Below are 26,943 nucleotides of genomic sequence, written 5' to 3' on the forward strand. Positions count from 1 at the left end.
GTGTTTGTGTATGTGTGTGTGTTGAAGCTTGCCACTGAAATGCTTTTTATCATAGTTAACAGTTTAAAAGATCAACTTGAAGATTTGAAAAAAAGAAATCAGAACTCTCAGATATCTACTGAGAAAGTGAATCAACTCCAGAGACAAGTAGGTTGATCCCAATGTATAATAAGGATATTGAATTTTATTTATGACTGTCTGTTAACATTTATTTTAATTGGCAGTATTCTAAAAGGGAAATCATTAGGAAAGTATTTTTAAGTTTTTGTCTATTTTAAATAGTTTGTAATGGGATAATAAATTGAAGTATTTTCATCATATATACCTGTATTTGTTGTTGTTTTGTTTGATTTTGAATGGAATAACAGCTGGATGAAACCAATGCTTTGCTGCGAACAGAATCGGATACTGCAGCCCGGTTAAGAAAAACCCAGGCAGAATGTTCAAAACAGATTCAGCAGCTGGAATCTAACAATAGAGATCTACAAGATAAAAACTGCCTGCTGGAGACTGCCAAGTTAAAACTTGAAAAGGAATTTATTAATCTCCAGTCAGTTCTCGAATCTGAAAGGAGGGACCGGACCCATGGATCAGAGATTATTAATGATTTACAAGGTATTAAAGAAGAGCTTGCACTTGAATTCATCTTAATGATTTGAGTTTTTAGATGATGGATAATGTGATGGATATACTACTGAATATACTACTCTGTTATGTAAAGTTAGGATTTAGAAAGAAATACATTGATAACAAAATTTTATGAATGAAAGATTTACTTTCAAATAGTATGAAGTATTTTTAGTAATATACCACTTCTGAAAGTGGTAGATTTGATTCCAGTTGAATTAACTAAAGCACCCTACTAACAATCATTAAAGTTCTGCTTAAAAATAACACTGTTAAAATATGTGAATTCTAAATTTTTTATTCTTAATGTGTACACTATATGAGTTTACTGTTTTTAAAAATGTTACAATTTTAGGTAGAATATCTGGCCTAGAAGAAGATTTAAAGAATGGCAAAATCTTATTAGCAAAAGTAGAGGTGGAGAAGAGACAACTACAGGAGAGATTTACTGATTTGGAAAAGGTAAAACATGTTAAGTTTTGTATTTGTGTAAGAAAATGACTAGAGTTTCGGGTTGAAAAACTCATTCTAAAATAAGGAAAATTAGTAACTAAAATATTTCTGAATACTCATGGACTTTTTAATATTTACACTTGGTTATGTAGACTAGGGATATATATTTTAAGGTTTACTGTAACACTGTACAAGCAGCCCTTAGTATGTTAGATACTTCGGAAGGGAAGGATTCTCCTGGAGTATATATAGAGAAGATGCTCTATATATAGAGAGAGAAGATGCTTCTCTCTAGGCATCCAAAGGAAACTCGGATTTTTGACTTAAACCATTTCTTTAAAATAGCATAAAGTTATCATGGCTTTTCATTCAGAAGTTTAAAAAAAATACTGTAAGCCAGGAATAATTTCTAGGCTCTATGCAGTTAATATTTGATTTTCATGCATTTTTTTATTTGTTCATTTAAGTATTTAGTGTATCATATGTATTAGAAATATGAGGATGCTGTCCTTGCCCTTAACAATCTCACAGTCTAATAATGAGTAATTTGTAAAGTAATGTAAAGCACACAGATAATTCTAGTACAATGTGGTGAGTAGAATGATGGAGGTATGGGCAGGGTATATTGGGTGCACAGAATGAGTCCCTAATCTGACGGGGCAGGATTGGTTGCCAGGATAAAGGCACATTCTGAGTTGGGGAGTACAGTGTGAACATAAGAGGATAGAAAATTAAAAAGTCATAGTAGGTTTATTTAAGTACAAACTGTTCAATATTTCTGGCGTATTAGCACAGGGGTCGACAAATTTTAATCTTTTAAGGGAAAAGCAGTAAATATTTTAGGCTTTGCAGGCCATATGGTCTCTGATGCAAGTATGTGAAAAAATGGGCATGGCTATGATCTAATGAAATTTTATAAAACTAGACATCAGGCTGAAACAGCCCTGAGGACCACAGTATGTTCCTCTTGTTGAGTGTGAGGAATTCACTGGCCAGAGTGAGGTTTCAGAGGTAGGCATGAACTAGATCATGCAAGATAATTGAATACTCTGCTAAAAAACTTAGTTGCTCTAAGTAATAGACTAGCCACTGAAGGGTTTCAAATTACATGATTTTTATTAGAGGTACTTTTAAGATAGATCACTGTGTGCCATGTGGACAGCAGGTTTGAGGAGGACAAAATGAAGTAGTTAGACTAGTCAGAGCCTTTTTCATTAAATCAGATAATGGAGACTTAACTGTAACTAGTACAGTAGTTCAAAGGGTGGAAAATAGGGATGAAGCTGAGAAATATTTGGCAGCATTTAGTGATTCGTTAGATGTGTCATGTGAATAGTACTCAAGGGTGAGTTCCAGGTTCCTAGTTTGTGATGAAATCTATATTGGTGCCATTAATTAATAACGAGTAAAGGAGAAATAGCTCTTTTATTAGAGCTATTTAAAATATATTTAGAGCTGTATAAAATATATTGATAAATATATTTTAGTCCCAAGTTTGAGGTACCGAGGTACCTGTGAGACAGCCAAGTTAGCATGTCTGCAAAGCAATAAGCTCTGGTAGTAGCAGCAGCTAGGAATAGAAGTAGCTCAAACCATGCGAATGGAAGAGCCCATCTGGAAAGAGATTGCTTAGAACAGCAGTTTTTCAGGGCAGAGCAGATTACTCTGTTGGTGGATTGTGTAGTTTGAAAAAAATCATTTTCATTATTGAAAAACAAAAGAAATACCTGTATTTATAATATAATCTACAGAAAACAAAGAATTAGAAAATCTTTGGGGGTATGCAGAAAATAGACTGACTTCTGTTAAAGATTCTCAACTTAAAACAAATCCCCTTTGTGGAAAATAAGGGTGAATAGTGGAGGATCCTAAGGGTTTTGCTGCTTTTTGGGGGGTTGTTTTTGCTTTTTGTTTTTTGTTTTAAGACAGAACAAAGAGAAATTAGGTATGTTTTAAAAGTTTGAGAAATAATGATACAGGAAGAGGAGAAGCGTATGGCTAAGGAACACTACCTCCAGAGAACACCAGCCTTTAAAGGGCAGCTGGGAGAAAACTTCACACTAGACAAGATGGATGAGAGCAGGATGGGGAGAGCCAAGTGGGTTCAGGGTGTGTCAAAGAAGTAGTTTTAAGGATAGCAGTGAGTTCAGACGAGATAAAGACTGAAAAATGTCTGTTGAATTTGATACTTAGATATCATTGGTCACTTTATTGAGATCAAGCAATCTCAACAAGGATCTCACAACAGAGTGGAGGTGTGGGAGATGGGTACAGTGGGGAGCGAACAGGTAAAGTATGTAGATTACTTTTACAAGAAGTTTGAATGAAGAGTGGAGGGAACATATTGAACATTATCAGTAAGCTTGTAAAAAAAACCTTTGTAAGTTTTGAAATTTTGAGCCAGTCTTTTCTGTTGATAGCTACCGTTTAAAATCTTTAATAGGAGAAGAACAACATGGAAATAGATATGACATACCAACTCAAAGTTATACAGCAGAGCTTAGAACAGGAAGAAGCGGAACATAAGGCTACAAAAGCACGGCTGGCAGATAAAAATAAGATTTATGAATCCATTGAAGAGGCTAAGTCAGAAGCCATGAAAGGTATGCATTTTCATAAGTGGGTTCTCAGCAGCATTTTTATTAAGAATTAATTCTGTATTCAACTCTGATTTTGAAAAATGTTTTTAAAAACTGTTAGGGAAGCTTGCATTTATTTATTTATTTATTTATTTATTTATTTATTTATTTATTTATTTATTTATTTATTTAATTTATCCCCCCCCCCCGCCGTGAGGCAGTAATAACCATTGATGCTCACATTTGGTTGATTATTTTTTAAAATTAGTTCATTTGTTTATAGGATATTCTCTGAACTGATGAAGATAAACCAATTCAGCATAGTAATAGCTATTATTTTTTCAAATTCCTTTTTACAACACTAACATAAGATGTAGATGACTTTCATATATTGCATGACTACACAAAACTTAAATTTTATAGACAGTATTCAAGTCTGATATAACACCTTTGGTCTTTCCATTGTGTATTATTGCCTCCTTTGATTAAGGATGTGACTTACCAGTGAATTACTAGTTATTTGACCATGTCTAGTTACTTAACCTTTTTGTACCTTGAGTCTTGTAAAGGGACAATCACTGTATTAGGTTGTTGTGTAAACCAAATGCAATGATACATGAAAAGTGCTTAGAAATTTTGGCTATTTTTAGTAGTGTGTGAAGAATGGTTTCATTTTTTCACACTTTTGAAGACACTTCATTAAAAACTGAAAATTCATAGGTTTAATTTTTACCTAGTATAACTTTGTAATAAATGATAATTAGATGTTGAGTGTTAGGTATGAAGGAAAAGAACATAATTGAATTTGAATAGATTTTCTAATCAGTGTATCAAAAGGTAATCCTTTAACTGTGGTAACTTACAGTTCATATGAAATCACTTGACATTAGACATAAACTTTGCTTTTCACTTTGAAATTGAAAAAGGCTTTTAAAAACCTTTTCTGATTAATAAAACAAGTTAAAATTTGTTGCAAATAATTTAGAAAATATAGGAAAGTGTAAAAGAGTAAGTAAAACTAATCACAGTCCTGCTAATCAGGGTGTTTTGTATGTTTTCTCAATTTTCTATACTGTTTTGCTTTTTTTCTTTTAAAAAATATTGTGAACATTTTGTTAGGTCATTGAAAATTTTCCTTAAGTAGTGAGCACTTATGAAGTGCTTGCCATATGCCAGGCAGCATTTAAGTACCACACCTGTATTAACTCAAAATCTTTGCAAAATCCCTATGGGTGTATGTACTACTATCACCATTCTAGAGATAAGGAAGCTGAGCCTCAGAGAAGTTAATTAAGTTCCTAGTCAAATAATTAGGAAGTGTCAGAGCCAGGGTTTGATTCTAGAGTCCTGTTTTTTTTGCCAACTCCCTAAAGCATCATTTTCATCCTCTGCATAGTAATATGCTAACATGGAAAGAGGGCATAGGATCTACCTGGAATGTTTTTAGGTAAGAGTTAAACTGAGAGGCACAGAGTAGCAGGAAAATAAAAGAAATATTTATGTAATAAGGTGTCTTTTAGAACCATATATAAAGGCAAAATTACTTTACTTTCATTAGAATGGATGTAATATTGCAGAATGTGGTAGATTTTTATACCCTGCAAATGAAACACCTAATTTTCAAACATGAAATTGTTGACATCTCAAGTACATTAAGAATAGTGCTAAAAATATTAAATTTGAAATTCTAAAAATCGTTTTTAAGGTAGCATCATTTACTACAATTTTTATTAGCAATGTGTCATGTATTTGCTATACTTTTGTTTGCAAAACCATAATTATGTCCATTTTTCTGGCAATAGAAATGGAGAAAAAGCTCTTGGAGGAAAGAACTTTAAAACAGAAAGTGGAGAACTTGTTGCTGGAGGCTGAGAAAAGATGTTCTATATTAGACTGTGACCTCAAACAGTCACAGCAGAAAATAAATGAACTCCTCAAACAAAAAGATGTGCTAAATGAGGATGTAAGTGTGAAGTTTACTAATAAATAATAATGAACTATTTAATGAATTATAGTAAACTAGGTTTATTTATAAAGGCTCAATGATGGTTTTATAATTAAAAAGTTTTCTTGTATAGTAATATTTTATAATGTTTTAATTTTACTGAATCAGGATTATATACTAAATTAATCATAATTAAAAATTTTTAAATACCATATTTTATTTTAAAAATATATCATGGAAAATCCCAAAAATATTTTACTGTGAAAAGAATTAACTGCATAAGGGCAAAAATCTGTTTTATATTATCACATTTACTGCCAGCTTCATGATAAGAAGAATAAAAAAAATTTACTTACGTACCAAGTACAAACTTTATTTTTTAGGTTAGAAACTTGACATTAAAAATAGAGCAGGAAACTCAGAAGCGCTGCCTTACACAAAATGACTTGAAGATGCAAACACAGCAAGTTAACACACTAAAAATGTCAGAAAAGCAGTTAAAACAAGAAAATAATCATCTCATGGAAATGAAAATGAGTTTGGAAAAACAGAATGCTGAACTTCGAAAGTAAGTTAATTGCTTCAGACAAAGAAATCTAATGTGCATAACTATCCACATGTAAATTATGTTAACTTTAGTTTATCTGGGGATTTTCTTCTTATCATTTTATTTTCTTGACCATGTTTTCTCTTTCTTTCTGTACAAGTAATGTGTTGAGTGGCCCTGTTGTCCTTCAAAAAGATTTTATTTGCTTCCCCAACAATTTTTTTCCTATTGCCACCTATTAACGATTTAAGCGATAGAGTGTTGATGTTAGAGCAGAAGAAAATGTCCCGGATTTGCACTCTGTGTTCTTAAGATTCCTCCTCAGGACTGTCCTTCAAGCATATGTGCTTTTTGTTTGTTCTTTAATTTCTGATACTTGGAAATGTTTGACTATTAAGCAAACACCATATAAATTGTTAAACTATTTTTTCAGGATATGCTCTAGTGCTCCATTTAACTGACTTAGAATGTAGAAAACCCTACCACCTTTCCTTGCAGTTTCTTCTGTGTCTGTATTATTTCATTGTAACCATGTGCACATTACATGGTTACTTTCTGAAAAATAGTTTTCTTAAATACCTAAAAAATATTAAGTTTTTCAAGTTTCATATAATGAATGATAGCTCTTCAAGAAGATCATGATATTAAAATTACACTGGGGTTTGCTGCAAGTGTACTTAGCTGGTGATGATGAGACAATTTTAAAACTTATCTTTCATGTGTCATTATCACCTTTCTTTCACATTTTTGGCTCTGAGAAATAAGAATTATCATTCCTTAATAGTATACTCATCAATAATAAAATACAGAATTAACACAGATAAGTGACATTGAGTGATAATTTCCTTTTTATCCAGAAGTTGAAGGGCCAATGAGTAAACAAAACAATCAAATTATATTAAATGAAAATAAGGTTAAAAGTCCTAAGTAATATAGAAACTGAAGATGATGTGATTAAATCATTTAATCTCTGAGTCTTTCTTGCTGTATACATTTTTTGAATATCCAAATAGAGGTAAAATATTTTCTCACTGTGAAATACTCTCACTGCAAAAATAAAGAGAAAAGACTATGAACTTTCCTTTATGAATGCAGATATATTTAGTCCCTCCAAAGGTACCATATCTTAACAATTTATTTATCCTCCCACACCTTCTTCTGTGCCTATCATACATCTATATGACATATATAGGGTTGAGTTTTTAATAGATTTTATTTTGGTTGTTAGTTGTATTTTGTATGTTATATTGTTCTCCAACTTGCTTTTTTCTCCCTTAGCTTTGACTTGGAATAACTATAATATTTTTTTAAATAAGCCTAGACTTTATTTCAGCCCAACCTCTTAAATGAGTTGTTAGGCTCATTTTTTGTTTTCTTTTTTCTTTTTTCTTTATTAAAGATGAAAATATGTTTAAAAAGCATACAAATGATGAGTGTAGAGCTCAGTGAAGTTTTACAAAGTATTCAATTCTGAGCAGTTACTATTCATATTTATGTATAAAAACCTGCACTCCTTACCTCCCCACAGGCTCCCTCCTGGTCATTTCCTCTCTCATTCTAAGGTAACCCATTTTCAGGTGCTCTTTTAATTCTCTTACTCGGTTGGCATAAATGGCTGATCACAATGAATGTCTGAGAATACATAATTTAGTGTTACTGGTTTAATATAGCACTATTTGATCTTAGAACATCTTTATACTCTTAAAAATTATCAAGGGCTCCAAAGAATTTTTGTGTATGTGAGTTATATCTAATGATATTTTTTGTGTGAGAAATTAAAACTGAGAAAATTTTGAAACACAAGCTCATATGAGCACACATTTCATTAGCTGTTGGAGTGATGACAGCATCATATGTCATGCAGCCCCATGAGACATCCATATACACTGAGAGAACTAAAGTTTTTTCAAAAAGCAATGATTCTTAGTATTATAAAGATAATTTGACCTCATGGATTCTGAAAAAGGGTCTCAGGCACTTTCAGGGGTTTCCTAGACCCCATTTCGAGAGTTACTGGCTTAATAGGTGTATAACTTATTTAAAGCCCTTTGATTCTATGTCCTCCCTACAGAGAACGCCAAGATGCAGATGGGCAAATGAAAGAGCTCCAAGACCAGCTTGAAGCAGAGCAGTATTTCTCAGTAAGTTCCAGACACATCACTTTGAAAATTGTTTTATTTGTAGAATTTAAAAAATTTTTTTTGCTTCAGAAAGAGGAGGCTGATTCTTGTCTTTAGAATATATTCTTATAGCAAACCCCATACAGAATTTTGGATGGAATGTTTTGTAAAACACACATAAAAAGAACATCTGGACAAAAGACCGTGGATAGTTTAATAGAAATCCATTATCATTGCTAGAAAAATAGTTCTAATCAATTAGTTCAAAATCTAATTGATTTTTGAAGGGAGAATATATTTTCATAATGAAAGAAATAAAATTGTCATTTTAATACTTGTACTTTTTGAGTTTTAAAATACAAAGTTGTAACTGCCACTTCTGTTTTACTGATTTTAAGCCAACAAAATTTTCTTGTCTAAATTAGTTATATTTTTCTGTGCCTCTTCATTCGTCCTACCAGCCTGTCATTTAATGAGAAATCTCACTGTGATATCCTATTGAAAATCATGGCCCTAACTTGTTAGCTGAACTTCTATTAGTTAATTGATTGATTATCAAAAATAGAAAAGCTCATTAAACTATTAATTTGTTCATGGGCTCAACATTACTTAATATTATAAACATATTTGTATGTGCTCAGTTGGGCTTTTTGTCTGGATAGGTTTTGAAAACAGAAGTAATAGTCTTGATGATGATGATGATAGTTATGATGATACTTGTTTCTATTATATTTTGCTCTGTAGACCCTCTATAAAACACAGGTTAGGGAACTTAAAGAAGAATGTGAAGAAAAGACCAAACTTTGTAAAGAATTACAGCAGAAGAAACAGGAATTACAGGATGAAAGGTAAGGACAAAACCCTTGTCTCTTTTGTTCATAGCCATGTTCCCTACTCCTCAAACAGTGCCTGCTGTACTGCAAATAAAAATTTGTTGATGAAGTAAACTAGGAAAAACATTGACTCTGTAATGAAAATTGAACATTTAAATTTTATATTAATTCTAAAATATAGGGATTCCTTGGCTGCTCAGCTGGAGATCACCTTGACCAAAGCAGATTCTGAACAGCTGGCTCGCTCAATTGCTGAAGAGCAGTATTCTGATTTGGAAAAAGAGAAAATCATGAAAGAGCTGGAGATCAAGGAGATGATGGCTAGACACAAACAGGAGCTCACTGAAAAAGATGCTACAATTGCATCTGTAAGTGCAATTCTTGGTTCTTTTTTGTTGTAATTAAATTACTATATCATAAATCTTCCTTAGAAGTAGCAGGAAAGTAACACGGATCTAAGTGAAAAGCTTGTCTGTGCAGGGTACCAGGTGTTTGACCGAGTTAATAACCTCAGTGCTGTTTGGCAGCGAGAGGCTCAGAAAAGAACTTATAATGGCTTCATCTGTTGGTAAATTCATAGTTAAAGGACTATAGTGAGAGGAAAATATCAAAAGTAGAAAACAATTTCAGTCATTTTTTTCTTGTTAAATCAGCCTTAGTTTGAAAGAATCTTGAAACTACATGAAGATAGTCATATGTAGGTTGAAAAAAAACTGCAACAAAAATTTCAAAGAGAAGTAAAATATCACGTAGTTGAGTTTGCCTTGTCAGTTAATCCAGATCGATTGAAATGCTACAGTAATTAAAAAGTTTGGTATTAGAACAGGGATATTTAGTCCTGTTCAGTGGAAGTGAGTAGGGAGTCCAGAAGTAGATTTGTGCACATACAGGAACCTGGTGTATGATGGAAGCGGCAATATACAAATCAGTGGGAAAGGATACAGATTTTGGAATAATTGTATCTTTATGAGGTAAGGAATGAAATTAGATTCTCAGTATCTTTTACCACATACAAAAGTGAATTCTAGCTATCTTAAGAACCTAATATGAAAAATGAAAACTTTATTAGAATGGAATCCAAAATATACTCATAACAGATGATAACAAGTAAATTACAGGGCAAGGTATGGTATTTGTAATATACTTATTAAACAAGGGATTAGTACCCAGAATGTATGTGGAATCCTGCAATTCAACAAGAAAAAAAGTTAAACAATCCAAAAGAAAATTGGCCAAAAGAGAAAACTTGAAAATATGAGCAGATGCTTAACTACACTGCTCTTAAGAAAAGGCTGGATAAAATAACTTTGAAATATTATTTCAGATCCATCACATTGGCAAAAATTCAGTATCTGACCACTTTCAAATGTTTGAAGGATGTCTAGAAAATGACATTTTCTACTGTCAGAAGTGTAAATATAGTATGGCATAGTATAGTAATAGCATGGCAATTTTCAGTAAATTTTAAATATTCATATAATCCAAAGAAAGTCCACATTAAGATAAATGTGCTAGAGAAATTCAGGCACAGTATTCCTAGCAGCATAAACGTTTGTAATAGCAAAAATTCAAATGTTATATTAATAGATGAATGAACGGATAAATGAAATGTAATAGAAGATAAAACAGTCAGTTAAAATGAATCAGTTGGGTCTTTATATATATCAGCAGTTTACTTCTTAATATAATGTTGAGTGAAAGCAATTACAGAAAGATGAATACAATATGATGCTGTTTATGAGAAGTTTAAAATCACATAAAACTGCATTGTATTGTTTCATGTGTGTGTAATAAAAGTACACCGTCATGGATGGGAAGGATGAACACATAATTCACAATAAAATTTCCTTCAGAAAGGACGAAGAGGAATAGAATTTGGAGAGAATACCAGGGAATGTCAACTTTCTTAGTAAAACTTTATTTTCTGTGTGAAATGTTCTGAAAGAAAATTACAGTTTTAAAATTTGTTTATTCTGCATGATGGAATGCAGAGCTTTGTTATAGTATTTGCCTTTCTTAGTTTATTAAATGTTGTTCTCATTTAAAATACTGCTAAGGATTTGTGAGAGAAGGGCAGTGTTTTTGGCTTTCTGGGGTGCATACGAAGTAAGCCTGTTAGGTTAGCAAAATTTTCATCAAGGGTGAAGTTTGGGAAGGTAGCACAAAGGCGAGAAGTATAAAGGTAGATGTAGTTAGGAAAACAGGATTCTTAACGTTCTAGGATATTTACATTTTGAATAATTGCTTTATAACCTAAAAATCTGTAAATTAGGATATGATTATTTTTCCACTTTCATTTCCTAGCTTGAAGAAACTAATAGGACACTAACTAGTGATGTTGCCAATCTTGCAAATGAGAAAGAAGAGTTAAATAACAAATTGAAAGATGCCCAAGAGCGTATGTATTAACAAAGAATGAAGTTTATTTTCAATGTACTAGTGCTTGTCAGTTGCTGAACTGTCAGTATAATTTTTATATTTTTCTGTGTTTCAGAACTGTCAAGGTTGAAGGATGAAGAAATAAGTGCAGCAGCTATTAAAGCACAATTTGAGAAGCAGCTGTTAACAGAGAGAACACTCAAAACTCAAGTGTGTATATTATAAGCTCTGAATATGATTTTGTACTTTTTTTCAGTTTACCTCTTTTACATTTGTAGTGTTACAGGTTGGCTGTAGCAGTCACGGATTGCATCAGTATTTGTCAGTATTAATCAGATAGAATTATCTGAGCTTTACTGGGTGGGGAGAAGCTAAATTTGATTAACACTGTTGAGTTCAGTGTTTATTGAAGTTGTTAATTTTTCCATATGGAATCACATTCTTTCCTCATTTTTTATTATAATGTGGTAAGTTTTTCTGCTTTTAAGAGACTAGAGAATGACCATTTGCTGAGGGCCTGAAAAACGATCACTCTGAAAAGGCACCTGTGATTACTGACCATCTCTCTTTCAGCCCTCATGACTTTATACACAGAGTGAATACTTGTGGGTCCAAGATGCTCTGCTTTGTGGTTGGACATGTTGCATTTTATTAAGGTGATGCCAGTGTAAAGCTCTCTTCTTCTAGGATAAAAGATCTACCTAGTAAAAGTCTCTTGTAACTACACATGCATAGTGGTAGCAAGTGACATTAGAGTGAACCTGTAAATGTTTTAAATTACAGTTCTCAGAAAAACTGAGAACAAAAAGCTAAGAGTGTTGGTTGGAAAAGAATAATGAGTAGTGAAGAAGGTGTATTTTTTAACATAGAAAATGTTTCTTTGTGGCCCTGTGCGTAGGGAAGGAGGTTTTATAACTTGCTGTTGGTGAGTTATCAAGAAACCATTAATTATTAATTATATTTTTATTAATTTTATTTATTTACGTACTTATTTTTATGTCTTTAAGGCTGTGAATAAGTTGGCCGAGATCATGAATCGGAAAGAACCTGTCAAACGTGGTAGTGACACAGATGTGCGGAGAAAAGAGAAGGAGAATAGAAAGCTACATATGGAGCTTAAATCTGAACGTGAGAAACTGACGCAGCAGATGATCAAGTATCAGAAAGAACTGAATGAAATGCAGGCTGTAAGAATACTTTTTGGACTCTAGGTTAAAGACTTCTTTTTAAAGAAGTAGAATCATTTTCATGTCTCTATGTATTTTATTGATTATGAACGTTTCTATTAACAATTATAGTAACCTTTCCTTATCCAAGGGAGATATGTTCCAGAACCCCGAGTGGATGCCTGAAACCACGGATAGTACTGAACCCTATACTTACTGTTTTTCCTGTGCCGAGGGGTGGGTAGCATATACAGTGTGGAAAAGCTGGACAAAGGGATGATTAACATCCTAGACGGGTCAGAGCTGGGCAACGTGAGCTTTCATCACACTACTCAGAATGACGTGCAATTTAAAAGTTATGAATTATTTATTTCTAGAATTTCCCATTTAATATTTTCAGACTACGGTTGACCTCGGATAACTGAAACCGTGGAAAGTGAAATCTTGGATAAGGGAGGGACTACCGTATTACTGAACTAAGAAAATTGAGATGTATGGCATCCAGTTAATTTAACATAATTCAATTTCTTGTAGCAAATAGCTGAAGAGAGCCAGATTCGAATTGAACTGCAGATGACACTGGACAGTAAAGACAGTGACATTGAGCAGCTGCGGTCCCAGCTCCAAGCCTTGCATATTGGTCTGGATAGTTCCAGTATAGGCAGTGGACCAGGGGATGCTGAAGCAGATGATGGGTTCCCAGGTACAGATTTATTTTCAGCCCTTATGTTGACGTTTATTAAAGGTCTTTTGTCTAAAATATAAATCAGTTGATTGTTTTAAGCCCTGTGACTGACTTTGCTCTTGAGGAAAAATGTTTGTCATTTCTTTCAGAGAAACCTACTCCTTAGAGTAGAGATTCAAATGACAAGTTTAAACTTACTTTATTTATTGATTTTTCACGAAAGTTTTGATAAAAATGCAAAAATAACTTCTACATACTTAGTTATTTAAATTAGCTCTGTATATTATAGGCATCTCTCTTTTTAAGCTTTCATTTTATTTTTTCTTAACTTCTTTCTGCATTCTTACTTCCTTTTATGTTGGGTGTTCAGTTCATATCACTCAGTCACACACTATGGAATCCATGTCATTCACCTACCAACGTTCCTCTACTTCTCTCAATATTGCCACTAAGCCTTCCAGTTCTCATATGCTTCTTGACTCTGATTCTGACTCAGAAGAAGAATCTGTGCATTATTTACCTATTTCATCGGAATCTAATGGTACAGGTGATAGTCTGAAAATATTTCCACCTCTGGGGTTTTTTCCCACTACCCTTAATTTCAGTCCTTTGGAAAAATTTTTGTAATATTAACTAATATTCACTAACTCTAACAAGTTGCTCAGATAACAAGTCCCAGTTAAAAAGAAACTGCTGCATGAACAAAGAATTTGATTTTTAAGGTATTTTGTTTCACATGGCACTGCTATTGCAATTGATTTATTTTGTCAACTTACAAGAAAAATGGAACAGTACTTTATATCATTTAAGAATGTATGATTTCACTGCTTGTCTCGCCCATTTTTAACCAAGAAGAAATTCTTTCTAAAGTTTCATGTAAAGAGTGACAGAAAAAGCACGTAGACTGTTTTAGAGGATGTGTTTAGGTTCTCACTGAGTGCTTACCTAGTCAACATTGTGCTAAGCTTAAAAAAAAAGTACTTGATCCTTGTCCTGAAAGGACTTATAGTTTAAACGAAAAAAACCAGATGGAAGACCTATAAAATTATTAGGTTTAACACAAAGTTACTATGAGTACAAAAAAAAGTTTAAGGTATATGCTACAGGAAATTGGTGTATAAGCAGTTGAATGTAAAGTAAAATTTAGTCTATTGGTTGAATTCAAAGTAACTATTTATTTACATTGTTGTCACATTTCCCTGTTATAGATCAGTATAAATCCCAGGTATAAATCATAAGTGATTGTATTTAAGTTGTTTTAGAGCTTAGCAATAAAATTACTTCACTCGTACCCATATTGTTAGAGGTCATCTGATTAGTCCCTTAAACTGGTGTAGGACCATGTCCAGACAGTTTGAGTATGAGTCTGTTTTTAATGACAGCATTTCTGTTCATAGAGTCTGAAAGGTTACTGATGTGAGAGTATAGGCCCTGGAGTCAGAGACCTGTCCCTGTGTGAGCTTTCTGTGGGGTTGTTGTGAAGATTAAAGAAAGCTCATGTAAAGCATCTAGCTCTGTTCAGACACATAGCGTATGTTAAATAAGTGATAACTACTTTTATTATTAGAATAACTTCTAAAATGCTATTTCACTTAATTATTTCATAAAAATATACTGATCAAATACCATTAGAACAAATTCTAAGGATTGAGTTTCCTCTGTTGAACTAGAATTTTATGGCTTCTAATATTTTGGAATTTAGGAATCTTTTGGTTATATTGCTGCCTATTAGCCAGATTTGATCTGCAATTTATACAATTTTATTTTGTTTTATTATAGCCATTCTAAAAGTATATTTTCTCTGAACACATAAGTATTCACTTACAATGTTTCCTCTTCAAAGAAGATGTGCACTGTATCTGTAGTTAGACCTTCTTCCAAAGGGAAAAATAAAGGATTCTAACACAGGTGTGCAAATGAGAATAGAGAGCTGCTTCTCTTCTTTGCAACTTTTCTGCGGAATTTTGCAAATGCATGAATTTAATCAATGGGGCATTTGACTTTGTAAACTACAGAATATGTATTTCCAATGTGATATAACTTGGATTTTGTTTGCATTGCATAACTTGCTTGATTCTGCATTATTACTATATTTTAGATAATGTGTACAATGATAAATTCTGAAGGGCGTATTTGTTTTGTGACTTTAATATTAAATTTTTATTAAATTCCTCTTTTTTAAGGAACCTTACTATATTTATCCTCATATCTTGTGCTTATTCACAGAATCAAGACTAGAAGGATGGCTTTCATTGCCTGTGCGAAACAACACTAAGAAATTCGGATGGGTTAAAAAGGTAATTGGTACTTCTGAAGATGGTTTTGCTTTTGGCTTAACTACAGCCATATCACTTTTGTAATTATAAGATATATATATATATATAAAACTAGAACTTTTAAGCACATAAAACTTGTTTGTACTTTCTAATTTGGCATGACATAATTTTATGTATCTTTGTAAAAAAAAACAAACTTTCATCATTAACATGTTATTAATAATAAAGCAGGTTTTGTTGTTAGGAAAATAGAAGCCTGTTGATCTTGGTGCCTTTGCTGTTTCAGTGGGAAAACAGCTTTGGCTCTAATGGAAAGACCCACTTACTTCTTTTCCTGTTACTATGATTAGTGGTATTATGATGTTTACTTTTTGAATAAGGGTCTTTAGGTTGCCATAACAAAATGTCACAGACTGAGTAACTTATGAACAACAGAAATTTATTTCTCACAGTTCTGGAGGCTGGAAGTCCAAGATCAGGGTGCCAGCTTGGTGGGGTTCCGGTGAAGGCCTTCCAGGTTGCAGACTTCTTGCTCTGTCCTCATGGTGGAAAGAGTGGGGATTTCTCTGGAACCTCTTATTCAAGCTATAGCAATAAGGCTCTATGCCATTGGATCCTGAAGCTAAATCAGTCCAAAAAATGCTTGAATTTTATTTCTTCCCCAGTTTGCTTATTTAAAATATATATGGGAGTGGAGAGTATAGCTCAGTGGTAGAATGCATGCTTAGCATACACAAGGTCCTGGTTCAATCCCCAGCACCTCCAAAAAAAGTAAAATACGTACAAACAAAATTTACTGTTATTTTGAGGAAGAGTTTTTCACAAATACATTAAGATAACTTTTTAGGTATTTAAGTATTTTAAATGATTTTTATTGCTAATATAGACTTTATTTTCAAAGGAAATAAGATATATATTAACTTTAATCATTGCTTAATTCTTTTCCTCCCTCTTTTTAACAGTATGTGATTGTGAGTAGTAAGAAGATCCTTTTCTATGACAGTGAACAAGATAAAGAACAATCTAATCCTTACATGGTTTTAGATATAGAGTAAGTATTTTTATTAGAATATTTAGGAACTTCATCTTTTAAAGTGTAAGGTAGCACTGTGACCTTTTTGTCAAATTAGTGTAATTTATTAGTCATATGGTATATGGATATACTCACGTAGTATGCTCCCATACTGTACATACAGTATCTCCTATACGATCATTACATTTTCTTACATTTGCTTAATACAGATGAAAGTCTGGGATATAGAGTTAGCTAAAACATTTTTATTTCATGGGTCTTCACTGTGTTGGTTTCTGAAACTAATTAGAAAATTTCTGACTTACTGGAAATTCCTCAAAATCTCAAGAAGTGATTAAATTTATAGAGCAAGATATTCTCTGACTTTCTAACAAGGGCCAAAGTAGTCAATTTTAATTTCTGATGTAAGTATAGGGTAACTAATATAATTTGATCCTTTGTAATATTTTATTCCTTTCTTAAAAATCTTTTATAGCAAATTATTTCATGTACGACCAGTTACACAGACAGATGTATATAGAGCAGATGCTAAAGAAATCCCAAGGATATTCCAGGTAAACACAGTTTGTCTTGCAATTGGTTTGCTTTGTTGTTTTTTTCACTTCTATATATTCTCAGCATGACATGACATAACAAATTTCTTTATTCTTGGGCCTTTTTAAGATTATCTTTCAGTTTTAGTCCCATGTACAATGGTTCGTTCTTTTGCGACTTTCCTGTTTGAATGCATCTTAATTCTTCTCCACATTTTACTTGTTAAATTAAAGTCTGTAGTGTGTTTATATCATATTTCTAACCTTTGCTATTCTTTTGCTCAAGATTGGTTATAACATTTTTTAAGCATGAACTTTGGTTTTATGCTTAACTCTCTAGAAAGTTAAAAAAGTTGCTTTGTAAAGTTAAATATTGCACCCAGTATCCCTTTTACTTCCAATTTTAAAATGAAGCCAAATTCTTCCCATTATTACTTCCATTTTAAAATCAGTCAAACCAACAATTAGTTATTGGATTCCTTCTGCATAAAAGCCATTGTGTTTGGTGTACTGTGGGGAAGTTGGCTGCTTATTTTCTGGATGCTTATACTGTTTATTTGGAGTGAATTAAACATCCTTTCCTCTTTTCTTTCTTCCTCAATTCTCCAAATACAAATCTTTTCAATTAAAGCTGTATTTGCAGTTATCTCCCAGTTCTGTTTTGAGAATCATAAAATACCCATTCATAAAATTGCCATATCTCTTCAGGTGGTTATTTTGAACACTCCTGCCCAGAAAAATGTTTTGACCCTCATCAAGTACAGATTTACCTTATGCTGGCCTATTGTGATAAAATTGCTAAAACAGAGGAAGATAGCATGGAGAAAAATAAGGAAGCTCTGTTTGAACAGGATCAGTTCTTTTGAAATGTGAACCAAAGTGACTAATGACTTTTCTCATATGTGCTCTTGATTAGGACCTACTAACATTTTGAATGCCAGATGCATTTTCTTCTCATTGAATAGCTTAGGCTAGTTCCTTTTTTTTTTTTAAGGTACATTATTGGTTTAATTATTTGCCAGAATCTCCCCATATCTATTATTTACTTCTGTGTTAAAATGTTAGGCACTGTGTGATTAATTTTGGTTTAGTTCATTTTTTTTTTAAATTGAGTTATAGTCAGTTTACAATGTTGTGCCAGTTTTTGGTGTACAGCATAGTTTTTCGGTCATACATGAATATACATATATTCGTTTTCATATTCTTTTTCACCATGAGCTACTGCAAGATCTTGACTATATTTCCATGTGCTATACAGTATAAACTTGTTCATCTATTCTTTATATATACCTGTCAGTATCTATAAATCTGGAACTCCCAGTCTGTCCTTACCTGCGCCCCCCCACCACTAGGCTAATTTCACTTACACTATAAGAATTATTACATACAAAATAACTTATGTTTGAAAATCGTTGATTGTTCTTTTTGGTGTTTCTAGATTTTGTATGCCAATGAAGGAGAAAGTAAGAAGGAACAAGAATTTCCAGTGGAGCCAGTGGGAGAAAAGTCAAATTACATTTGCCACAAAGGACATGAATTTATTCCCACTCTCTATCATTTCCCAACCAACTGTGAGGCATGTATGAAGCCATTATGGCATATGTTTAAACCTCCTCCTGCTTTAGAGTGCCGTCGCTGCCATATTAAATGTCATAAAGATCACATGGATAAAAAGGAGGAAATTATAGCACCTTGCAAAGGTAAATAGTAAATTACCTGCTCCATCAATATGATTTATGTTCAGATCATTTTAAACATACTAATTTTTTTCAAATATTTCTTTATAGTGTATTACGATATTTCATCGGCAAAGAACCTATTGTTATTAGCAAATTCTACAGAAGAGCAGCAAAAGTGGGTTAGTCGGCTAGTGAAAAAAATACCTAAGAAGCCTCCAGCTCCAGACCCTTTTGCACGGTCCTCTCCTAGAACTTCAATGAAGATACAACAAAACCAGTCTATTAGACGGCCAAGTCGACAGCTTGCCCCGAACAAACCAAGGTAATAAATACAAACATGTTAAAAATTAAAGTGTTTTTAAAAATATTTTGCTACTTATGCTCAAATTACAAACTTTCCTAGTTACAGTTGTCCTTTGCTTGGTATTTTCATGATCTGTGGAATACCAGACATTTGAAACGATTTCAGTGTTCATGTCTCGTTCATTGATTCAGATGTATGTAATAGAAATTTACTTACTCAATCACACACATATATAAAAATCAACCAAAAATGTATAAAGGGCTCATTTTGTCGTGTTTATATATATATAATTACAATATTTTAGGATTTTATAAGCACATTGACTTAATTGATTATAGTAGATAGGATGCACACACAGTCCTTTCCGTGTCAGGTACACGCGTTGTTTTCCAATATTGCAAGCCTCTTAAACCTCTTTTATGTTAGATGACTTGAGGTCAGGACTGAAATCTTAAGTCTTAATTCAAATCTGTAAGTTTAAAATAATACCTTGTCTAGGATTTAAAGAGCAATGTAGATAAGCTTTAAAAATTCAAATGTTAATTAATGGGTATCATGGGCATTTCTTGTAATTGAAGTGGCGTTGGAAATATGGAGTAAGTTTAGAGGTGATTATTATTGCACAAAAACATTTTGGTGGAGCCATTTTCAAATAACTACATTATAATAATATTTTATTCAGAATAACCATTTCATGGCTTACTAGCTAATGCAGTATTTATAAATACATATTGGTATTCATTGAAATGAGCATGAAGATTTGGTTAGCTAAAGAGTAAAGTGTACACTTAGATCCAGGATCTAATTTCAGGTGTCCTTTTTGTTCCCTAACACAGGATGTTCAGTATATGAGTAACAATGTGCATTGGCTGCATTACCAGAAATCTTTGCATTCTAACCACATCTTATATGAAACTTTTCTTGAAACTAATATCTCAAGGAAATAATCTAAAATGACAAAGGTAGAATTAGTGTTTCAACAGTGAAAATGTTTTGAGTTTTTGTGTGTGGTATGATAAAATTAAATACTATAGAATTAGCGATTATATGAGAGTAATTCAACTGAAGAAACTCAAAGAATTCAGAGACGCCAAAGGTCCTTCCATGTACCTTATGCAAAACATCTAAAAGTTAAATTTCTATTGTTAATATTGTAGAACAATTAATGCATAACTGCCAAGCTCACCTATAGATAATTTTCTTGCCCCCCCAATTCAGCATTATGGTCTATTTGAAAGCACATTTACTTTTGATTTTTGTTACTTTTTTTTTTTTTTTTAGTTCTGGGCCTGCCCTTCGAATCATTCTTCATTGATTTTTTTAATACATTTTGCATAGCAACAGTAAGTAATAGGGATTTTTTTCCACAACTATGCATGAAGATAAAACTAATATCAAAACTGACTGTAAAATGTATAGGGAATTGGTTTGAAATTTTTTAACCTAATATGCTTTTTGAAGTTTTAAATGTAAAGATAGGCACATTTGAAATATGATTTGGTATTTTATTATGCCTCTGTAACATTACTTCCATGGCTTTTAACATCTGTGCCTCCATTGCTTCATTAACTCATAAAATTGTATCTGTGTCTGTCCTCATATGAATAACCCTACAGTTTGCATTCTGTTTTGGTTGTCACATTTTAAGAGTAGCATACACAAATTAGAGGTTATTTAGAAGAGAATTATGGAGGAAGTAGTGGGTCATTTGGACATTTGAAGATGTTTACACATGTAGCAAGTGAAGGAACTAGATATTTTGGTCTTCTGAGGAAATGATTTGAAAGGACAGGCGATCATAAGTAACAATGAAGATTTAAAGGATTTTTCCTCGGAAGAACTAAGCAGAGAGGCACATTTTAAACTCAGCAGGAAAAAATTATCAAGCAATCAGATTTACAAAACTGGAAGAATTGGCTTGCTCTGGAACAGTGATTACCCTGTGTCCACAGGTTTACACCTGACTCAGGTGACTGCTTGGCAGAGTGGTTGAGGGGCAGTGCTCCTCAGTGTGTCAGTGTGTGTGCAATCTGACGTGGAGGAGCTTGGTTCTAGAGGAGGCTCGAGCATTGGACTGTGGGTGACCTTTATTATCCTACTCATTTATAACATACTTCTGTAGACAAATGGGTAGAGCTTTAAAGAATTGTCCAAGAAAACCTAGAAACAGAATTTCTGGTGTGTATCACCAGTAATTTAATATCTAGCTCTTCATTTGTGTTTATTTAGTTTTAGTCTTAGCACTAGTTTATCTAGCTTTAGTTGAATTAGTTCACATAGTGTCTTTCTTAGAACAAATGCTTGGGTTTATTAGGCATCATCAAATGTATGTATTTCTATACACACTAAAACATAGTACCCATAAATAGTCACCTAATCTTTCTTTTTTTTATTTTTTAATTTTGCCTTAGTGTCTTTCTTTGTTAACAACTGCATCATTACATTTTTTCCTTTAGCTTCTGTGACATTCTTGGTTTTGATTCTCCTCTTAACTCTGCTTCCCTTTTTCTGTAATGAAGTGTTTTAAAGGAATAATTAAGTAAGCGTTAGCTATTATTATATAAAAGCATTTTTGAGGGCATATTATAAAATGCCAGGCACTCCTCTGAGCGCTTTAACTGTACTAACTTATTTATCCTCATAACCACCCAGTGGTTTAGCTATTCATGTCTCTATTTAGCAGATGAGGAAATTAAGGCACAGGAACATTGTGTGCCAAGGTCACATAGCTAGTAAGAAGCAGAGCTGTGAGTTCAGACCCAGGTAGCATAATCCAGGTCCTGCATTCTCAGCTGTAATACTCCCCTGCCTCACAGTGATTCAAGTAGATGTTAATGAATTGACAGTCTATAAAATGTAATATGTAGAAATGGTATTCCAGAGGAATGTTTTCTTGGTAATTTTGAATAAAATACTCTGCTAGAAAAGTAAGAAATTTGTGAGTAAAATGTTGGCTTTTGATGACAGTTTGGAGAGATCCTAATTTGTTCCAATTAAAGACCCAAAATACTGGTCCCTGCTGAGGGCATTTCTTTTTAATTATTCTCCTTTAAAAGATCTTTTTTTTTTAACGTAATATTTAAGCCATGTAGAAAAATATAAAGCAGAAATGCAACAAATACTCATTTATCCAGTTTTAAAAAACAAAGCGTTGTCAACACAGTTAACTTAAGGATAGGGGAAGCTATTGTTTTATCATTATCTCATCTTTATTCTTTTCCAGTTCTAAATATTAGAAAGTAAATAATAATGTTATATACAAGTTAAAGTGTCAAAAATAAATCCATAAATGAAGTAGAATAGGTGAATATGTATCTGACCTTGGATTGGAGAAGAATTTCCTAAGAATAAAAGCAAAGAAAGAAAATAAAGTCAAAGATTAACTAACCAAAAATTAAAGCCTTGTAAATTTTAAAAACAGCACATATTTTACCATATATATGAGGAAGATGGGTTAGTATCTTTGTGCATATAGTTCTTACATAAATCATTAATAAAAAGATTGACTCTTCCCAGCATAAAAATTAGTGTGGAACGTGCAGGCATTACCATAAATATGAAAAAATGATCAACCTGATTATGAAGCAAAGAAATTAAAATTAAATTAAAACTATATTGTAAAACCATTTTTATCTGCCAAACTGGTAAGGATTAAGAAACTTAGTGTTGGTGAGATGTAAAGAAATGGGTGTGCTCATGTGCTGCTGGTAACTCAAAAGTTAAATGCTCCCTTCTGATGCAGTCTTTGGCAATAAGTTTGAGCAGCCTGAAGGGTATACCCATTGATCAATTAATGAAGGAGATAGACAATCAAGCAGATAATTACAGTACTGTTTAATATGTTGTTTATTATGGAGGCATGAACAAATGTTATGGGGGAACAAAGGAAAGCATGGAGAATTCTGCCATTAAAGCATCAAGAAAGTTCTCCAAAAAATGGAGGATCAGTAATTTCCTAGGCAAAGAAATAAGGGAAAAGACAATTTTAGGCAAGATGTTGATGTACCAAGGCCCTGGTTGTCAGAATTACTTATGTGTTTGTAATGTTGTATTGGGTTAGGGTGGGGAGAGGGTATTGACATGAAGTGGTAGAAGGTGACACTGGAGAGAAAGCTCTGAGCCAGAATGAAAAGAAGCATGTTCACTGTGCTATAGGAGTTTTGATTTTGTTCTAACAGAAGTCTTTCAACAAGAGATTGGTTTATTTATACTTAATGAGATCCTGAACTAAAGTACTGACAGTGAAAATGGGCAGAAGGAACCAAGTTGAAGAAAGATTCCTCAAATTGAAATGACAAGAATTAGACGACTGGAAGGGATGAGGGAGAGGTTTTAGGGAAGTCTGGCGTGCATTACACTCACAGTCCAGTGATAAGATTTTTAAAATTTGAAGATTGTGATGTGGGCACACACACATGCTTCGAAGGTTTTGGAAGGATATGCAGATTTTTCATAAAGTGTGCTAATACTGGGGCTTGGACACCCAGGAAGGCCTGCTGATCTCAGTCTCCCAAGTAGTAGAGTTGACACCATAGCTAAAAGGTACTTTCTATGTAAGCCTAAGAAAGGAAGTGTGTACTAGGCTGATGTGTGTTAAGTGAATAAATAATTATATCTAAATTTGTATGTTTAGTCAAATACTCTGTATTTAGCACAGTTTGAAATAGAGTAATTTGAGTTGTTTTTCTTTTACTTTTAAATTAAGGTAATCATCCATCAACCTATTCTTTCAGTGATTCTCAAAGTCAAGCAGCTACATCAGAATTCATCTCAGGTTTTTTATTTTAAAATACAAATACCTCCCTGCCTGCCGCCCCCCGTTTAAGTATATCAGACTCTCTTGGGTGAGGCCTGGGAGTATGCGTTATGTATAGCATTGGATAAATCATATACACTACATTTTAGGAACCACTGACACAGTGACCACAGATGAGATTTGGGAACCAGGTAAGTTCCTTGGCACAAATGTATTCATGAACATCACAGTTATAAATAATTTTAAAAATTACTCCTGTTTTTATGGGAACTTATAAGAGTGGAAGTAATTGAAAATAGTCATTCTAAAGTGGACCACCGGGAGTCCGCAGAGACAATTCCCTGGACCAGGGAAAGGCTGGTGTCACCAAGAACCACCCAGGGAGGTGGTCAGACAGAAAGATCCCCCGCCCCATCCTCAGGAATGCTGATTCAGTAAGTCCAGAATGAAACTGGAGGATCAATTTTTAACAGGCATTCCCGGGGATCTCTATGAGTAGCTAAATCTGGAAGCCACTAGACGGGGATCCCCAAGGTACAAATAAAAGAATTCCAAACAGTATCAAAGGCACCAGTTGAGACCAAAATGTAATAATTTGCAGTGAGACATATCTGTGATGTCTTGTCATTTCCTCACAACAATGGAAGAGAGAGAAAGTAGAATTATAAGGGTTAATGATCTACACAGTAACTGGGAGTGATAGTGGCATTGAGTTGCCGACCAAATCTCACCTTCTGATTCCATGGTTTAAAAACAATGATTAAAACTAAAACACACAACACATAAAAAAATTACTCCTATTTTTTAAAATGAAAATGATTGTATTACTAGAGGATTGGATTCGAAAGGAAAGACCATATATACTCTACTCTAAGTCCAATTTATTTGGTCAAGATAAGTTGCTAATGCTGCTTATCTACCTGTGGCTTTTCCCTTGTCTGTGGCTTTTCATGGAAGGCATAACTTTTGGTGGTCCACTGAGCAGGTAGAGTCCTGCTGGAATTGAGAAAGCTATGTTCTTAGTATTACTCTCCTTTCAGACTGGGATTTATAGTTATGTTCTGGGAAGATACGAGCTGACAATATGGACACTTTTGTGAAGGGAATGTTGAACTTTTATAGTTCTTAAATCAAACTGGGCATCAGGATGGTTACATCTTCAGTGGGACCCAGTGGGAAGAAGATTGTGTCTTATCCCTAAATATTATCTCTGTCCTCTGTTCTCTGGTATTCTGGAAAGTGTACGTGGCCAACATGATTATATGTATTTGTGTATAAAGAGAAAGATTTCCCTGTGTGCATCCATCTTGATTTTAATTATGCTGTTATCAATGAAGGGAAAGTTAAAATGCTTACTTACAGCACATTCGAAGTGTAATGTCTAGATCATAGCATATTAAACTGCTGTTTTGCAAGGGTATTAGTGTATAAATTTGCAAACCTCCTATTTCAGATTGCTTGATTTGGCATTTAAAGACTGGGATTGGTCATTTGATGATATTGATGGTGGTGATGATGATGGCGATGTTTTTGATTTCTGAAGAAGTAAATGGGGTAAATCAAAAAATGAAAAATGAGTTGTTTTAGTATTTCCAAGTAGTGCATGTGGTTTGCACTTTGGGTTTTCATGCCTTTGACCAGTTTGAGATTTTATTAAGTTGTATTTGAGAGTATATATTTGAAAAGTGGTTTTCAAAAAAGTTTCTAACTAAAATTTCCATGTTAAGTATAGAAGTAAAATGCTATGTTCAGATTCTTTATTGGCTATATATTTTCAATACAGTTGGGATTATAATTTTTTATCTTAGGAATGAAACATATAAAAGTAACAAAAGGAGCTAATTCTGGTACTTTCTGTTCATTCCAAAGAAGCCATATTCAGAGAAGTAAAATTTACAGTGTTTTCAAGTTCCTACAGCTGTGTTAGTTTGTGAACATAGCATGGGGTTCCTTTCTCCCTCCATCCCTCCTCTTTCCTTCTTTCTAACTTGTAATAATTGAAACCATAAAAACTTTGTAAGTCTAATAAGTGCTGTGAAATAGCTGTTTCTGATTTGGCTTTTTTTTGTGATGTGAATGAATGTTTACTTTTTGAAAATTTAATGTTACTCTTGCTGGAGGATGCTAACGGTATGCTGTGAAAGCTCTTGTGCTTTTAGAAAATGTAATTTGGTTAATAGTGGCTAAAGGAGATTTGAATGAAAATTGAACCTCATGGGTTAAACCTTTTACATGGAATGGATTTAAAAGAAGTAATGTCTATCTTAACTTAAGTAACACGTTGCAAAATATATACTTAAATCATGTCATAATAGAATCTGTTTACAACCAGGATTTAGAATATTTACATATATTTGCTACAACAGTGTGTTTGTTCCCATTTCATATATTTAAAAAATGTGGCATAGTGTCAGACAGACAGTCAGGTAGAACCCAGCCCATAAGTCCACTCTTCTTTCAGCTGCATGGAGTAACTGGCAGTTAAAGCCCAAGTCAGACTTACATTCACATGAGTTAGTCAGTGACATATTATCTAACCCTAATAGCCAGTTAACTGTATAAAACTTGTGTGTCCTGTTTGTGACCAATATGAGAAAATATGAGCAAAAATGCAATTGCATGTACCTAAAACTAAGAAAAGTAATGCAGTAATATATCTCATGCATGATTTAGGTGTTAAAAGTATAGTAGTTGGAAGACTACATAGTTTAATGACGTAAATGGAATGCCTTTTCAAAGAACTGATAACAATCTCTTAAATAATTTCACTATATCAACTACCTTTATTTTCCTTTTCTTTCTAGCTAACTGCCTTCTGTGAATGCAGTCATTATTCAAGGTGATCATATTCTTCCAGTTGAAACAAGACTGAAATATGATGGCCCCAAAGTTATTAAAAAGCTATATTTTCCTGAGAGACTGATACACACACACACACACACACATATATATATATATGTGTGTGTGTGTGTGTATATATATATATATATATATATATTCCCTGTATTCCTGCAATATAAATTATAAA

The 26,943-nt window shown here is 33.1% G+C and overlaps 1 protein-coding gene across 1 annotated transcript in view; it reads left to right on the top strand.

Annotated features, from left to right (window-relative positions):
• Positions 1-26,704, top strand: part of ROCK2 (Rho associated coiled-coil containing protein kinase 2) — a 120,489-nt gene extending 93,785 nt beyond the window's left edge. Inside the window, exons 15-33 of the mRNA XM_072938206.1 lie at positions 56-147; positions 369-615; positions 983-1,089; positions 3,524-3,683; positions 5,462-5,622; positions 5,988-6,172; positions 8,223-8,292; positions 9,016-9,119; positions 9,286-9,472; positions 11,409-11,502; positions 11,599-11,693; positions 12,491-12,670; positions 13,184-13,352; positions 15,561-15,631; positions 16,573-16,661; positions 17,119-17,197; positions 18,615-18,876; positions 18,964-19,177; positions 25,369-26,704. Of these exons, the coding sequence (XP_072794307.1) occupies positions 56-147; positions 369-615; positions 983-1,089; positions 3,524-3,683; positions 5,462-5,622; positions 5,988-6,172; positions 8,223-8,292; positions 9,016-9,119; positions 9,286-9,472; positions 11,409-11,502; positions 11,599-11,693; positions 12,491-12,670; positions 13,184-13,352; positions 15,561-15,631; positions 16,573-16,661; positions 17,119-17,197; positions 18,615-18,876; positions 18,964-19,177; positions 25,369-25,456 (2,654 nt within the window). The 3' untranslated portion in view covers positions 25,457-26,704. The remainder of the gene's footprint in view (positions 1-55; positions 148-368; positions 616-982; positions 1,090-3,523; positions 3,684-5,461; positions 5,623-5,987; positions 6,173-8,222; positions 8,293-9,015; positions 9,120-9,285; positions 9,473-11,408; positions 11,503-11,598; positions 11,694-12,490; positions 12,671-13,183; positions 13,353-15,560; positions 15,632-16,572; positions 16,662-17,118; positions 17,198-18,614; positions 18,877-18,963; positions 19,178-25,368) is intronic.
• Positions 26,705-26,943: the final 239 nt, after the last annotated feature.

Source organism: Vicugna pacos, chromosome 15, assembly GCF_048564905.1.
Source record: "Vicugna pacos chromosome 15, VicPac4, whole genome shotgun sequence".
Lineage (NCBI taxonomy): Eukaryota > Metazoa > Chordata > Mammalia > Artiodactyla > Camelidae > Vicugna > Vicugna pacos.